This window comes from Magnolia sinica, chromosome 13, assembly GCF_029962835.1.
Source record: "Magnolia sinica isolate HGM2019 chromosome 13, MsV1, whole genome shotgun sequence".
NCBI lineage: Eukaryota > Viridiplantae > Streptophyta > Magnoliopsida > Magnoliales > Magnoliaceae > Magnolia > Magnolia sinica.
Genome location: NC_080585.1, coordinates 6,716,742 through 6,733,884, shown reverse-complemented (window position 1 = coordinate 6,733,884; position 17,143 = coordinate 6,716,742). Strand labels below are relative to the sequence as shown.

At 39.6% G+C, this 17,143-nt stretch overlaps 1 protein-coding gene across 2 annotated transcripts; it reads left to right on the top strand.

The window, feature by feature from the left end:
- The first annotated feature begins 1,402 nt into the window (after nt 1-1,402).
- On the top strand, nt 1,403-15,971 carry LOC131222594 (vacuole membrane protein KMS1). 2 transcript variants are annotated; one of them, XM_058217732.1, is made up of 9 exons: nt 1,403-1,701; nt 5,793-6,004; nt 6,428-6,506; nt 9,681-9,986; nt 11,114-11,280; nt 12,538-12,654; nt 13,337-13,516; nt 15,259-15,357; nt 15,501-15,630. In XM_058217732.1, exons 1-8 carry the CDS (start codon nt 1,617-1,619, stop codon nt 15,310-15,312), a joined length of 1,200 nt encoding a protein of 399 aa, XP_058073715.1. In that variant the 5' UTR covers nt 1,403-1,616; the 3' UTR covers nt 15,313-15,357; nt 15,501-15,630. The 2 variants fall into 2 exon arrangements, with proteins under 2 accessions (XP_058073715.1, XP_058073714.1); XM_058217731.1 differs by lacking the exon at nt 15,259-15,357 and having other exon boundaries at nt 1,404-1,701; nt 15,501-15,971.
- Nucleotides 15,972-17,143: the final 1,172 nt, after the last annotated feature.

Here is a 17,143-nt window from a genome sequence, read left to right as displayed (position 1 = left end):
TTAATTTTTGAACTGTAAGGTAATGCGAATGATATATCCATTCCGTCAGTCTGTTTTCTTACAATATTTTGGAGCATGATACAAAAAATGAATCAGATCTAACACTCAAGTGGCCGACGCCAAAAGAAACAGTGGCAGTGAAAGTTTTTAATGGTAAGTATTTGATTTCCTTTTTTGTATGACGTGATCCAATTGAGTATTGGATATGCCTCAATTTTTTACTGATGCTATGAATTCAACCGAAATAATAGATAAACGGTGTAGATAAGCAAAATGCATCACAGTGGGACCCACAGATATTTTATAATATCTTGGTTTTCGTGTTAAAAAGTAAGTAGTCAAATCAAGTTGTAAATGTAGGGGAAGTAATTATTACAATCTAATCCCGTGGAATGGGCCTGTCCAAACACGGGCGATGGACTGAGTGGCTGTCATATACACATAATTGTATAGGGCCAACAGAATTTATGGGGCTCCGTGCAGCCGGAAGCTGAACGCGATCCGTGTCTGCTTTTTAGCGTGTTCTGTGCCATCTTACTAGAACTGAGAGAGAGTTGATTTATTGCGGATGAGATGATTTATTGCGGATGAGAGAATGGCGTGTCATACACGTGAACGAAGCCACACGTTCACTCAGTGTAAGCGCTCAATCTAAACAATCCAAATTATGGGCCTTACATGGGATGTATTAGATCCTATAAGTTGCATAAAAAGTACGTTTTTAAATCCTAACCGCTCCTTCAGTGTCCCATCCAATGGACAGTTAGAATGATATCGAGTTTCTGACAAGATCCCGAATCCAGCTGGCACTTGCCCTTGGATTCGACGTTCAGAATCGCTATAATAGACATTTTCTTGTCCTATGTTCCATCCAAGTGGCGTCCACAGTTTCAACGGTCTGGATTTTGTATTTGTCTGCCACATCTACATGTGGATCTGTGCATGTGGATGATCTGTCATATCTGCCGGTACCATAGAATTGCTCCCGAGCAGGAGTTATTTAAGCGATTCGCGCGGGGATAGATCGAAGAGATGAACCGCGACTCACATGCCAACGTGGCAAACGTGTAAAAGATCTCGTTCATGCAAAGAAATATGAAGTAGCTTTAGATGAAAGTTCCTTGTCCCAACATCATGGGCCACAAGCCCCACGTGTAATTCTCTCCAACCTTCCATTTTCCTCACACGACCGAAACACAAATGGTGATTGGGTTGGGCTGATCTTTTGCACAACGCTTACATTCAACATCTTACGACATAGATAAATGACCCGGATTTCCTACACGTGTCCCATCTTCGCATATCTTTGGGATTCACCAGTTCAATATCTCTTCGCGCGAATCTCCATAATACTTCTTAAACAAAAAATACATCTCGTTTATTAGGTGGGCGTCTCCCTCTCACCACCGCGTTTCAGCAGGACATAATTGCTGCAGTAAAATATATATATTTCACGCGACTGGAGCTCTTCATCGTCCCCTACGTTTGTCTGCTTTGGTTCGATCCTCGATCTTCTCAAAAAACCCTAAAAAAAAATTAAAAAAAATTCGCATCTTTTCCAATCCTAGCTATCAAATCTCGATTGCCGGCTTCTGGATTGGAGCATGTGAGTAGAGATGGAGTCTGGAAAATCGGCGGCATCTCCGTCGCTGATGTCTGTGGCCGAGTCTGAAGATACCGTCGGCGATGTGTTGATTTCAGGTGAGCTTTTCGTTTCTTCGACCTGCTGAGTCTCAGTGTTTTTCGTTCTTTTTCTAGGGTTTTGATTTTCTCTTTTTTGGACTTAAAGGTGATAGCTTCGATTGAACACTTTTTTTAATTTTAATTTTAATTTTAATTTTTTTGGTGTTGGAAAATGCTGCCGAACAAAATACATGTTGGTAGTAGGGCGGAATTTTTGAATGTTGATGAGAAGTGAGGGACCGTATCATCCCTTGCCTCATACGTACTGTCTCCTGGGGTCTTGAGTTCAGAGCTGTGGGACCTGGCATTTCGGTGATTTTAAAACATTGGTTTTATTTAACGATCATGGTGGAAAGTTCCTTGAAAAATTTCCCAGAGTGGAAGATCCTAGCATCCAATCTTTCAAGTATGACTGTTTTCCATTCTAATTTCTTGACTGTCCATTTAGTGGCCCCATCAGTGGTCAACAGTGTGTATAACTGAGCCATGGGTCTCACTTGTATGGACTCAAGGCCTGATGCCACCAACTATCCTTGTGCTGGTATTATTGGTGATGAGACATTGGTGACTTTTGATTGGCTGAGCGGTCCATTACAGAACCTGCATCGATCTCTGGATGTACATTAGAGATACTTGGTACTAGCTCTAACCATTGAAGAATCTTTTGTGTGTGTGTGTGTAAGAATATAAGGGTAGTAGTGTGAAGGTTTTATGGCTACACAACTTCAAATCATCATCATCTAAGCCTTGTCCCATTTAATTGGGATCGGCTACATGAATCCTTTTTGGATACACAACTTCAAATGCTGATAGTTTTATGATATCCAAAATGCCAAAAGGAGCTCCACTGTGTAGCATTGCACACATTGAAATCTTGTAGGAAGAGTACCTTCCCCGTCCCCTCCTTGGAAGTCTGAGCTTGCCTCTAATGTTCTAATAGAAAATCAATTGAATTAGAGTTAGCATAGCAAGTTGGCTTGTCTTCTTTTCAAACATTTTAAATTGCATGATTGGCATTACTTGGTTGGCAAATCATAAACTAGATTTACATACTGAGAAATCCGATAAATGCATATACAGTAATTGGGACTCAGCTTTGACCCATAAGAGCATGCAGATGCATAAGATTTTTCTGAAATCACTGTATGGTACCTTCGTAGATCATATCTTGGTTGAGCCTTTTGAGTCATTATTTTGGATCCCAAATGGTCATTTTCTTTTAAAAAATGTCGTTCTAAGTAGTATTTTGATAAAATGTTGTAAGAATTTGATGGAGCTGTGGAGGCACTTAGTAGTTGCAAAGCATAAAATGCTTGTCTGAATAATGTTTCTCCACGTTTTGTTTTTTGAAGTTCTGTGACTCTATTTCTAAACTTCTTGCAACATTTCCTTCTATTCTTCATTTGGAGACCTCTTAGGGCCCATTTGGCCAGGTGGATTGGAAGGGATTGAATGGTATTAGGGTGAATGGCATGGATTTCAAGGTAATGATGGTGTTGTCAGTGGATTGTCTTAAGATCCATGGGATTGCTATATCCCGGGATTGCTATATCGAGTCTATTTGGCACGCCCAGCCAATCCCGGGATTAAACCTTCCCATCCCTTCCAATCCCTCAAACCAAACACGTCCCAGGCAAATTTGAACGGATTAGGGTGGATTGGGTGGGATTTAAAGGTAATGATGGTGTTGTCAGTAAGGTGTCCCGTATCTGTTACAATATGGCCGTATCGGCCGATACGTAATGGTAACGGCTGACACTGTTACGCGATACGGGGTCGAAACGAGCACCCCCCCCCTCCCCCCCTCTCTCTCTCTCTCTCTCTTCTTTCCCTCTTTTTATTTTCAGTTTCCCTCTCTCTCCCGTCTTTGCCATAGCTATATAGCTACTGTAGGTACGTGTCATGCTAAAACGAGCACTGACACTCCTCGAGCTCTGAGTTGTATGAACGGTTCAAAGGAGATCAAAGTTACATGGGCTCCAAAGTGATGTATTTGTTATATCTACACCGTTCATCTATTTTTAGATATTATTTTAGAGCATTACCCAAAAAATGAATCATATCCAAAGATCTTCTGGACCACACCAAAAATAGCAGCGGAGATAATGATTTTCACCATTAAACAATTCATAGGCGCACCATAAGGTTTATTTTCCATCCAATCTGTTCATAAGGTCAAAAAGACCTGAATGAAGAGGAAAAACAAATTTCATATTGATCCAAAACTTCTGTGATCCGAAAAAGGGTTTCAATGGTAGACGTTCAATCCCCCACTGCTTTTTGCAGTGTGGTCCACTTGATAATTAGATCTGTATTATTTTTAGTGTCAAGCCTTAAGACGAGCTCGTCAAATGAATGGGCGGTTTAGATATAACACATACCTCATGATCAGACCCACAGGACTTATTGATGTCAATACAGGTATGTTATTGAGGTACACCACCTAATCCGCTTTCAAAGAAATGTGCGTGGGACGCTTTTGTACATGTGCCGCATGGCCCCACCATGATGTATATATTTTATCCATGTCGTCCATCCATTTTGCCACATCATTTTAGGTCATGATTCAAAAAATTAGTAAGATCCAAATCTCAGGTGGACCACACCATAGGAAACAGTGGTTATAGAATGCTCACCATTAAAAATTTCTTAGGGTCCACTGGAACGTTTACTTTTCATCTAACCTGTTAATTGGGTCACATTGACGTGGATGAAGGGAAAACACACATGTCAGCTTGATTTAAAACTTTTGTAGCCCCCAATAAATTTTTAATGGTGGACGTTTAATTATTGTTGTTTCTTATGGTGCAGTCCACCTGAGCTTTAGATCTGTCTCATTTTTGGGCTCATGCCCTAAAATTATTTGGCAAAATGGATGGATGGTGTGGATATAACACATTCATCATGGGTGGGGCCCAAAAAACTTTGACACTCGTGTGCTACACTTCACAATTCGGGTCCCGCCTAATTCGGGCCCTTAAAAAATTGTACACAAGACATGTATTAACTTAAAATTTACCAATTAAATTATGGATTGTAATTGCTAATTCACAATGCCAAAATCAAATTGTTTGTATAGTTTTAATTGTTAATTTGTGAACGCTTATTTTTTAAAATAGGGCCTTTTGATTTTTTTCATGATTCACTATCCAATAAATGTCCACCAATTCATAAGTGGGATAATGCCAATAAATTGCATGAATTTGAGGCTGATTTGGGGCATGGATTGGTCCTCCAAGTCAGCCCCAAATTGGCAACGCCATCTACCTGAATTTAATTTCATTTTTTTAAAGAACTATTGGGAGAAATGATATCAAATTGTTAAGTATATAAATTAGATATTTATAAAATTAAATATATGAAATTTGTAGTCAAATTCAAGTTATCTAGTTCATAAATTCATCAGAGAGTCCGATACAACTTCTCACCAAAGAGCGGACCGTTACACCACCATAAACATGTTCCAATTGATAAATGAATGCATATTTGGAATGCTTAGAATATTTTGGATTTAATCCATATTTTTTCATTTTTTTTGGCAAAAAATAAAAAATAAAAATTCACTGTTACGGGCCGTTACGCCCCCTTATCGCCATTATACCCCCGTATCCGTATCGGTATCGGAGGGCACCGTTACGCCAACCGATACTGATACGGGATACCTTGGTTGTCAGTGGATTGTCTTATTATCCATGGGATTGCTATATCCCGGGATCAGATCACCCTGTCTGTTTGGCACGCCCGGCCAATCTCGGGATTTAACTTCCAATCCCTTCCAATACCATCCAGTCGCTTCCAATCCGCCCGGCCAAACGGGCCCTTAGAATATCTTTCATATTGGCAAGTTTATGATGTGACTATTTGTCCCTTGCATTTCTATCGAGTCTAACTATAAATTTCACTCGAGCCCAAAACCCGATCTGATGGTAGCATTAGAAAGTTAAAGTAATCGAAGGCAATGTATTGACTGGATATTGCGATGTCTGTAATGGTGTGATTTGTCTTTTGAATATCAGAGAAAATGACTTATGATCATAAGTTACAAAGAAGTGGGAGAAAGTTCTCTATATTTCCTTAGCTGATTCCTTATTTTTATTATTCGTTTGCAGAGTTACGTGAGAGGCATCAATTGGATCTAGAAAATTTGACATTAACAACGCAACCCTTCAAGACATTAAAGCTTTTCACTTTGGCCATAGTTCAATATCTGAAACAGTCAATTTTGTATGTTCTTACAAGAGGTGGTTGGCTGATGCTATTTTGTACTGTGGCTGTGGCATCTGGACTTCTGCTCATAGCTGTTGATGGGCCTCATGAGAAGGTATCCGGTATTCCATCAGTTGATGCAAATTATTTCATACCTCTGTTTTTGGTAGTATATTATTGGTTTTCGATGCCACCCAACATAAATGTTCGCAGACTTCATTTATTGTCTTTATTGATGGCATTAGCAATTCATCATCTCTTAGTTGTGACCTTCACTCTTCCCATGGTTGGTCATATGGTTTAGAAGATCAAAGCAGTGGCTGTATGGGTAGTTTGACAAACTACTTGAAGCTTGAAGTCACTTTGATATTTTGTGAAGTATATTGTTAAAAATCATCAAGGACGATGAATTCATGCTGTAAAACACCAGGGATTCTAAGGATTTTCCAAGTTCTCTACTTTATCTGAACGTTTTCTGGAATCAATGTCCTAATGTTTCTTGGGTTCATTGTGGTTGTGCATTGTCATTTATTTGCAGCATGTTCAAGAGTTCATTCGCTATTTCAGATTCATACTGTGGTGGGTGGCACTAGGCGTGGCATCATCAATTGGGCTTGGTAGGTGGAATCAATATTTGGGATTACTGTCTCTACTTTTAAGCATTTCCTGTGATCTAAATGTTTGGATCTTTGTAGAGATTCTTCCATCAAAATTAATTAGACATATAAAATCGTGTTACTAACCCATACTACTATACAAAAGTCAATCGAGCTTTGTTTTTTCAGAGCTTCTGCATGACAAAATATCCTTGCTATTTACTGACCAAAATATCCTTGCTATTTTCCTGACCAAAATACCTTTGTTTGATTCATATTCCTATTAAATAGGAATCTTCTTGTAGATATTCCTCAGATGCCCATATTGGTTGATATGATGCATCTTTAACTTGGATCCGATGGATCTAGGGTCAAGTTTTCATATTGTACAAGTTGGGCCATGTATCAGCGAACTGAACCGTTGGAATACTTCCAGCACTAACAGCCATTTTTCTCACCTTTCTTTCCTAAAAGACTACTGTGAACTCTTTGTTTGGCATTTTACCATCTAACTTGACAGCCACTAATCTCAATTGTTTAGGAACAATCGTTTGGATGAAGTTTTAACAGTGGACGGTCCATGATAAGGTCCACTAACATTATGGTCCGAATCCTCAGTTTAACTTGCCACTTGGGCAGCAAAAGAGTAGCTCTATCATGTGGTGACAGAGATTGCAGTGATAGAGAATATAGTATCTTATCAGTTCAGTTTTGAAAAATAATGTCTCTCCATGCTTAACAGTCAAGTTAGAGGAATTATATCATATGTGGCCCAAATCTTTGCACATATGTCCCTGTTTCCATTTCTAACAAGTGGGTCTACTGTTCAATAATCTTTACCATTGGTTTGTTGCACCCCTCCATGGATGGACCGTGCCTGAGAACTTCCTAGATCTGAAAATCCTATCTAAACCGTTGTTCTAATACTCTTCTTAACTGCCTATTTGTAGGCCACATCAAAATGCTAAGACGATCCATTTGAGTAAACTTTTCAGAGAACTGGTCTATCCGTGCGGGGGGTTCTTCTGATCAGTTGTCTAAATCACAATACATGGGTCCTCACTGAAAAGCAACGTATTTGTTTTTCTTTCAAGAATATTGGATGATACATGCCCCACATCTTTGCATGGAATGTGGGTTTTTAATTCCGCCAAGTGTGGCCATGGTTCAATCCAGACCATCAGTCTGATGTCGCCCAATGTTAATTGACTCCAAAAAGTCCAATTGCCAGGACACTCTAAACATTTGATCTGTGGCGTACAAATTGGTGTTCCAAAATGGAAATATAACAAGAGTCCACATCATGGTGTGCCGTAAAGGCCGTTATGTAAAGGTAAAGGTGGCAACCGTTACATGTTGCGGCGTCGTAACAGCCATAACAGCCATTATGGAAAAAAAAAATGACCTGTAGTTGCTGTTAACGGCACGTTACATCCCCTATAAAGGCCATAATAGCCCCATAATGATCTATTACGAGACATATATGGGTTTTTCATACTTTTTAATCAACATTATGGGGGCAGATACAGGTTTTTCGGGGGTTTTTTCAATAAATTAAAAAGAGAGAGAGAGAGAGAGAGAGAGAGAGAGAGAGAGACCGTAATGGCCGTAACAGCCGTTATGTCCCGTATCATAAAGGTAACGGTGGTGGCCATTACGGCCACCGTTACTGTTACGGAACACCTTGGTCCACATTCAACCAAAAAGGATCCCAATAAGGGACCATTGATCTCCTGTCATTTTAGCCATCCACTTTATGGCCACTGATCAAGCAGGGTGAGCACCATATATTCAGTGAGGCTCGTCCACTTTGGAATTGAGATGCATATATGCCACATGTTCAAATGATATGTCTGTGTATCGGTTATCATAATCTGCCAGAGGATCAAATAATTCCTGTTTGCCTGCTACTTAGCCATCCGTTTTATGGTCACTGCGACCCACTATTTGCTAGTGATACATATATGTCACATGTACATTTTGTGTCCATGCATATGTTTCATCATACTTTGCCACATGTTCAGTTGAAGGGTGCTGCCTTGGCCTATGTGTCCCTTGCCTTTGTCCTATATTGGCACATATACTTGGCATATATGGACTATTCTCGCGAGGTCAGTCCTTGACAGTTCTAAATTCTTGCAGCAGCTGTTCAAGAGGTTGCCACATTTGCCAATTTAGTGCATGGAATGAGAGATATGAGCCTTCCTTCAGGCAGATCCCTTTTTCCCCATGCCATTATTAAACAATCAGGCTGGTCTATTGATCAGGCGAGACAGTTTATTTTTTGATAGCTAAGCTGGGCACAAACCTGAGACCCCAATGTTGAAATGCTCCTTGTGTTCCACTGAGCTACGGGCTTGGACCCAGGTCGGACAGTTTCTTAAACAGGTGGATGCTTAAAAACGTCACCACATTTTTGGAAGGTGTCTTTTGGTCTATGTCTTAAAAACAGCATCCGTTGGTTCCACGCTCATCTTGCACATGCTTTTTATTAGTAAGATATGATGGACACATGTTACTAGTGGCCGGTCAATATTGAGATTATGAAGGGGTCTAAGTAGGCAAGTAGGCTTGATGGTTGTTTGTGGGGTTTAAGTGGGAGTATTTGACCAGAAATTTCAGAATATACCAAGATGTTCACAGCTACTCAAAGTAACCTATTTGTACATTTGTGGCAGCAACGATAATAACTGTAACTTTCATTTTCAGGGGGTGGAGCCCTCCCAATACAATTCAGTTGTTCAAAAAAAAGATAGAAAGAAAGAACAAAAAAGGAAAGAAAAGAAAAATAAAGAAAAAAGAAATAAAAGAAAAAGAAAACAAACTGTTAACTCCATTATTTCTGGAGTTTGAGAAACTTCATCTTTCTCCCCATAGCCAGCTGAAAGTAATCAAATGAAAAATTTTCTGGACTTGATAATATTTTGCTTTATGAAATTAAGAATATTACTTGATTTTCATGAGCCAACTAGTGAATGCGCATTAAAAATCCTTTAACTAGAGAAGTTTATCAAACACAAGTGATGATTGGTTTTTTTTTTTCTCCAACAAAGGAATGTATGTAAACCATGCTTGTCATAAAGCGTGCATCTTTATGAAATGATGCTATAGTTATCTTGTTTAATATGCTATGCCAGAAATCTAGTTAATGTTTCAGTTGATGAAGTGCTGACATAGTCACATGCTTGTTTGCAGGATCTGGTTTGCATACATTTGTGCTATATCTTGGTCCCCATATTGCGCTGTTTACAATAAAAGCCATGCAGTGTGGCCGAGTCGATTTGAAAACCACCCCATATGATACCATACAATTGAAAAAAGGCCCTTCATGGCTTGAAAAGGATTGCTCTGAGTATGGCCTCCCAATGTTTCCGTCATTGCCTGATTCGCTGGTTAGGGTTCCGCTTAGCAGCATATTGCCACAGGTTCAGTTAGAAGCTATTCTGTGGGGTTTTGGAACTGCTCTTGGGGAGCTTCCACCATATTTCATCTCAAGAGCAGGTATGTTTTAATTATAAGAGTGTGCGTGCCTCATTTTGAATATATGATGTAGAATTTCTTGATGGTAAAGAATCATTACTGTACTGGGAAAGTAAACTGATCTATTCATTAATATGAAAGTGGTGATAAGTTGCATGCTTTGTCAATAGGAGAAGATTGGTCATAAGAGTAGTTGGACCAATCATCATGAACTCTTTATCTTTGGTGTGAGTATTATAAAATAAGAATGTAAGCAACCATTGTTGCATAGCTTGATGGTTGAATGCTTTTGCATCCTAAAAGAGATTACGGGTTTAAATCTTGCTTAGGGTCTCTTTACTCTTAATTAAAAAAATGTTTGACTACACAAGTGACTCAGATGCAAGTTCGATTCCCCTCCCTAGGATTACCTGATGCATGTTGTTTGTGGGTGATAGTGTTCATCCCCAGAGATTAGTCTTGCTTTTAAAAAGGAGCAGGGACACTCTGTCATCATTAAAAAAAAAAAAAAGAAAGAAAGAAAGACAACGCAAGTGTCTCAGCCCAAGTTAGAGCAAGTTGTGTTGAGTAGACCGAGTTAGTGAGTCCATTTGATGAGTCTTGCTGTGATTCAGTCACGTCACTCTCAGAATTGAGTTCCCTAGTGGCTCAAATCTTGCCGAGCTGAGCCAAGTTTCAAGTCGAGTCAGCAACTTTTAGAACCATGGTGCAGACAAGATGTAACCTGAAGTTAACTTATACTCTTCGCAATAGCTTCAGTAATATGTACTGTCATATAGCAGACCAATTTCCCTTCACATGACTAGGTGACCAGATTTGCCACCACAAAATTGGAGAAAATAAGACTTTGGATATTGATCTTGTTGGTGAATTCTCCCACCTAATCAAGCACGTCTGTACCTCCATATGCTAGGTTTATATTTTCAATTGTATTTTTCATTGTAATGAGATGCTTTTATTGTTGTGTGTGTGTGTGTGTGTGTGTGTGTGTGTGTGTGTGTGTGTTTTAAATGTCAATTAACTTTGTGCTAATCTGGATTTATTTGTTATAGCAAGATTTAATGTCATGGTTTAATAAATATGTCCACTTCTGGTGTAGGTGGTTCATGAATGATCTAATTTTATTAACTCAATGAGCTCTATTACAGCATATATGTCAGGTAGCAAATTGGACACCATGGAGGAATTGGACGCTTCCTCAAAAGAAGATGGAGTAATAATAGGTCGCCTAAAACAAATCAAACGCTGGCTGTTTGATCACTCGAAGCATAACTCGCAGCATCTGAATTTCTTTACAATTTTAATACTTGCTTCGGTTAGTTTGTGTTCTTCCCTGTCTTTTCCAGCATCCAAGTCTTCCAATGGTATATATAGATTTCAGCCTTGTGTGATTATTCAATGTCAAAAGTCTATTGCCCTTTGGACAAAGCAATAATATGTGAAATGTTGTCCAGATTTACTTATTTTTGCTGTTGTCTGAATCCATCCGGTGGAAGAGAAATAACTTGTAGCAAGCTTGCATATCACGTTATACTGATTATTTATGTCTAACAATATGATACCAGATTTTTCAATTTGATTCGATGCTTGGTTGCATTTTCTCAAAGCTTGATTAAGGATTGCTTGTCCTACCTCTTAAAAGAAAAAAAGGATTGCCTGTCCATTCTGAAATCAGGCCAAAATGTTGGTTGGTATTGCTCCCGACTCTTTCTCAACTTTCATCTTGCAGTTTGATAATGGTGAGATTTTAGTCAACATGCATACTCACTGACTCCCATATTCAAGTTTTTAGTGTGCATGCATTAGCCAGTGTGCTCTCTTGATCATTGCTGGAGAGTTACTTCAAAGGCCCAACACATGTATTGGAGATGAATTGCCAAGCAAAAGCTGCAAAACAGAGACTGCCAGAATGCTAGGCTGGTAATGTGAAGTTCTCCTTGGAGCAGCAAGTGGAAGTTGTGCCTATTTGAGTAGTTTGAATGGAGAAAACAAAGCCCCCTTTGTGTAGGTCATATTCTAGATTAAAATTTGACGTGCAGGCCACATGTAACTAAGAACATGTGGCATCAGTCTGGTTGGAGAGGTGGAAGTGTTTGGATTGCCTTCAGTATGTCATTTGCAGAATAAGAGTGGGATATTAGCTTCTTTTTGGACATATTATGTATCTGTTACATAACTAAGAACAAGCTATGAATTGCTGTAAACTTCCAGTGCCTTCATTCCCGTATATCTTTTGCGATGCCTTTCAGTACTTATCTTCTATGCAAAATTCGCTCTTCTTATCATGTTCCTACATCCAACCTATCTTCTTTGTAAACTTTGCTCTTCTTAGCATGTTCTTACATGCCTTTGGGATAAGAAGTTCATCTGTTTTGCTTGTATTATTCATCTTCATGCCCACTCTAATATATGTTCATTTGCAACTCATGATACAATTGCAAAACATGTCTTCAATGGGTGGCATGGACTCTCTGCTTGAGGCAGCAAACCTGTATTTAGTACATGCATCCTTCATTTGTATGTTAGCATTTTAATGGCTGATATGCCCTAGTTGCAATGTATTGCATTTCAGGTACCAAACCCACTATTTGATCTTGCTGGCATCATGTGTGGGCAATTTGGAATCCCATTTTGGGAGTTCTTTCTTGCAACACTGATTGGAAAGGCGATTATCAAGACTCATATACAGGTAGTTCTTTCTGTTCCACTTTATTAAGTGTCTTAGAAAGATTAGATCAAAGATCTGACCTCAATTCTTTTCCACCCTATGGTTGGCTGTGGCTTTTACCAGCTATTGGTAACCATTGGGGAAGATTTTCTCCACCTCGACGTTTTGATGCTTCGCCGCTCATAACTATAATGCTATGTGTTATCCATCAATAGCAATGGAAGCCCCTTTTTTCGAATTAGCAAAAAGAGAAAAACCTTATTACCATAGAAAAAACAAAAAGAAAACCTTGTTGCAATGGTCCGACCAATGAGTTGCCTTTGTTATGCATCTTCATTTTGAGTTGCCTTTAGCTGTGCATGTGCTTTGTTTTGACCATGGCCAATTTGTATTGTTCTAATAAAAGATCAGATACACTAACTTTTTTATTGACATGCTCATTACCAAGGTGGCTGCAAGCAACAAGTAACATTAAGGTTCTTGTGCAAGTGCATGTTGGATGGTCTATGAATAGAGATTCTGACCTTTTAAGAATGATGGAACTCAGTTGATGTGGTCTCTTTGAAAAAGAAAAAGAAAAAGATGCGTTCTCATCATCAAATATGTTGCAAATGATTCATAACTGAACCAGCAACGTGCACTCTGCTTTTTCTAAGCTCTTGTTTCTGTGGTTTGCAACTAATTATTTTGGTTTATGTTGCAGACAGTTTTTATAATCTCAGTTTGCAATAATCAACTGCTAGAGTGGATAGAGAATGAGCTGATTTGGGTGCTTGGTCTTATCCCTGGACTGCCTTCTGTCCTTCCCAACCTCATCGCAAAGCTGATTAAGATGAAGGAGAAGTACTTAACAGCTCCAGTTGCAGCTCCTTCAAATGTAAAGGTATTGACAGTTATTCTTCCAAGCAAGGATTAGTTATGTACTAAACATGCTAATAAAAAACGGTTACATAACGATCATTGTGTAACAGTAACAGTGGGACCCGTTACTTGAGACAGGGCTGTAAGTACCATTCTGATAATGGGCTGATAAGGGGCATTAACGGGCTGATATGTGGCCGACACGTTTTCTTTAGGGAAAAAAAAAGAAAGACTGTTACAGGGCCGTAACGGCCATTACCGCTCATATCATAATTGCCACAAGGCTGGCTGTGACAGCCACCATTACTGGTCTTGGTACTAATGGCCAAAAGGAAAGCTAGGTTATGGCATAACTATTGAAGAAATTTGTATATGGGTCTGTGCATCCCTGGACTCCTGAGCCCAACACCTGGTTCAAAAGTTGAGGCCTGAGGACCAGGTTCATGTCAAGGTCATTTGTCCATCTGGTCAGCCTGGGCCAGGTCCTGGGTATGAGTATGACAATAATATTACATTTTTTGTGTGCACTACACATCAATAAAATATTGAAATTTCAGTGTATGGCTTGGGCCCAATGGATTTTTAATCTCACGCCGGGTTCACGCCCTGAAAACTTGGCCCATCTTGCTCCCATGTCGAGCTTGGGCCTGGGCCTTGTTGTTGTTGTCGCCATCGATGTTGTTGTTTTTTGAAAGGTGAGTCATGCTCAGGTTGAACTTGACCTGGCCAGTTGATATCCCTCCATTCACTTCTCTCATTTAAGCAAGAAAATAATAAAGGAATAAGATACTAGGGAGACTAGTTCTACCTGTTACTAGTAATTCCTGTCATGAATGGCAGTCCTGTAGCTATGGCACTGCCCACCATTGGGCTGATGACCTAATGTTCAAAATCAATTTAAAGGCTTAGATAAAAGCAGATATCTGCTGGGAGGATTCCATATCTCTTTGAGCGGGATATTTTTCTTTGGGTGTTACTTGAAAATTCATTTCAAGTCTGCTTTTGCTGGTTTTTATTTTTTGTTTATTAACTTATGGTTGCCTCTACCCTAAACTTGCTTGGATTCATTTTGCGTCTCTTGGAACTCAATATACCTCTTTTCTTCTTTTAATAAATGAATTACAGGCTACAACTTGCTATATGTAATGATGAATTTCATGGTATTGATGCATCACAATGTGAAGTGTTCCAGTGCATCCATTTCTTATATGTGGGTCCCATGGTTTGGTTATCCAGACTGTTGAGCTTGAGGCCGCACCATGTATGCCCAAAATTTTACCCACATTGAAGAATCCTCAGCATCCTTCTGACATCCTTTGTTTGGGATGTTGGCTGTGTGGGTCCTCTGTTTCGATGTCCTTTGTTTTCTTGTTAGAATCTTGCTAATCTGGAATAACTTTTAGGCACAATCATCCATCTCCCCTTGTTTTCTTGTTAGTCTTTCTAATCTGGAATAACTTTTAGGCACAAGTCATCGAACTGTAGGATACTATCCATGTTCCAGTGTATGACAACCATAGAATTTGTGTATCAGATATGCATCCTATTCCGCTGGTCTTTTCAGGTTATACTTGTTGTACATGCTTGACTGTGTTTTATGATGTGAGGTTTGCTAGAATACATCCCGATGCATGTGAATAATATATGTCCATAGTCTAGCTGCAGGATACAGGATAATTTTTTAAATGACCCAACATATTTATGCGATAGTGCTCCTCTTGAATTGGAATGCCCAAAAAAATTCTCAACCCTTCAATTATGCAGAGGATGGTGACTGTCCATATTCAAAGCAAAGGAGCCAAATTATCAAAGGGTTGAACTAACCCAACAGAACTTTTAATTGTTGTCTGTCCACCATACCAAGTGAGAAACATCATATAAACAGTTTGGATCATTGGAAGATGACCCAAACATCCCAACAAATGTCAATAAGATACTTCAGGATTTATTCTAGCAAACCTCTCATATTGTATTTTGATAATTGAGTATGTGTATGTTGTGTCCAGGCAAAGGCATGGGACGGCCTGTCGCTGAATTCGGTCTGGAATAGTGTGGTGTGGCTCATGCTTTTGAACTTCTTTGTTAAGATAGTGACCTCAACTGCACAGAGGCACCTCAGGAAACAACAGGAAGCAGAGCTGGCGGCCTTGACTCAACAGCCAGCAGAGACCAGACACTCCAAGGGTGGGTATTGATTCAGTATCTGACCGAGCGCCGAATCCAGTGCCCCTTTTATTCCGGGATTCACCCCAGGATATGTTTGCCATCCCACTACAATCCCTACACTGTTTTGTGGAACACAACAGGAAATGAAAGAAAAAAAAGAATATACATAAGGGAAGATGCAGATTCTATTTATTCTTCTGCTACAAGGGAGGGCATATGGTGCCTGAGATTGGCTGTACCTTTTCATTGTAGGAATTAAACCTTCGAATGCTATTCTTCAGGCATATGCAACACAAGTTAGTTATTTCCAAGACATTTCTCCTAAGGGATATATCAAAAATGGTATGAAGAAAGCCTGATTTCCCCAATTTCCCCACATGCTAACATTGCATATGTGAGAGCGATCCAATGTAGATGATATGGTGGAAAGCGTGATTTGGTAAAGCCATCTCTCCACAGGATGGGACACACGGCAAGGTGATATACCAATCAGGTTCACCCATATGCTGGCACCAGGATGGATGGGCTGCATTTTAAAACTAAAAGTCCACGAGACAAGTCATATACGTTACTTTTTCTACCATTCATCCCACAGTATATGGAATAAACTGACAGGATTTTTCACTGCCGTAAAATTCATCCTGCTCCATGCTTCGGGAGGGCCATTTCCATATGGTGGTAGATCACTGCTACTCGGGTTTCAGGCAGAAAACCATTGGGAGTTGTGGTAGTTTGCTGACACACGAGGCTGAAGGACTGAGCGCAATTTATCAAGACAGGCCCTCAAATGTTTGAATGGACACAGCTCACTACCACATCTTACTCAACTCATCCAAACGATTAGAGCTGGACTGAGGTCTGCCAACTTGTTAGGCCTTTAGGCAGCAAGCATGTCCAATAATTTTAGAGTCCAAAATTTACGACCAGATACAACCAGCGGGCCTTGAGATGCCTAAATACCAGTCAAAGCATTCGCCACCGTACTGTAGAACCCAAACATAGAGGTCATAAGGGAAGCCCGGCCCCTATAAGCACTTTTGAAACTCTATAATGCCAAGGTAACAAAAGATAGTGTACACAGATGAGATTGTCCAAGAGGCAAACTCAATAATCCCGTCTTCAGTTTCTTCTAACTAGTCTTCATCCCCAATCTGAGAGGGAACTCTTTATGTTGTAAACTGGGGATTAGAATCCGACAAGGCCAAGCATATCACTTGTTCCTGTGCAAGTTGCAATCTTGCCTATTCAATTCTATCATCCGCATCTAAGCCTTATACTAATTAGTGTGTGCGTGTTTTATATATATATATATATATATATATATATATAACACGCACACACCAAACAACACCCAGCCTACACTTTTTCACTTCAAAGATGGGCATTGTCTGCATTTTTGAGGTTATAACTACATCTGGTTGCAGCCTATGCACCAGAAAGTAGTGTACATGGGCCAACACTACCAGCAGTGGCTATGATCAGT

Coding starts and splice junctions, on each gene's coding strand:
- LOC131222594 (XM_058217731.1), top strand. CDS start 1,617: ATGGAGTCTGGAAAATCGGCGGCATCTCCGTCGCTGATGTCTGTGGCC. Junction 1,702..5,792: donor CGGCGATGTGTTGATTTCAG/GTGAGCTTTTCG, acceptor ATTCGTTTGCAG/AGTTACGTGAGAGGCATCAA. Junction 13,517..15,500: donor CAGCTCCTTCAAATGTAAAG/GTATTGACAGTT, acceptor TGTTGTGTCCAG/GCAAAGGCATGGGACGGCCT.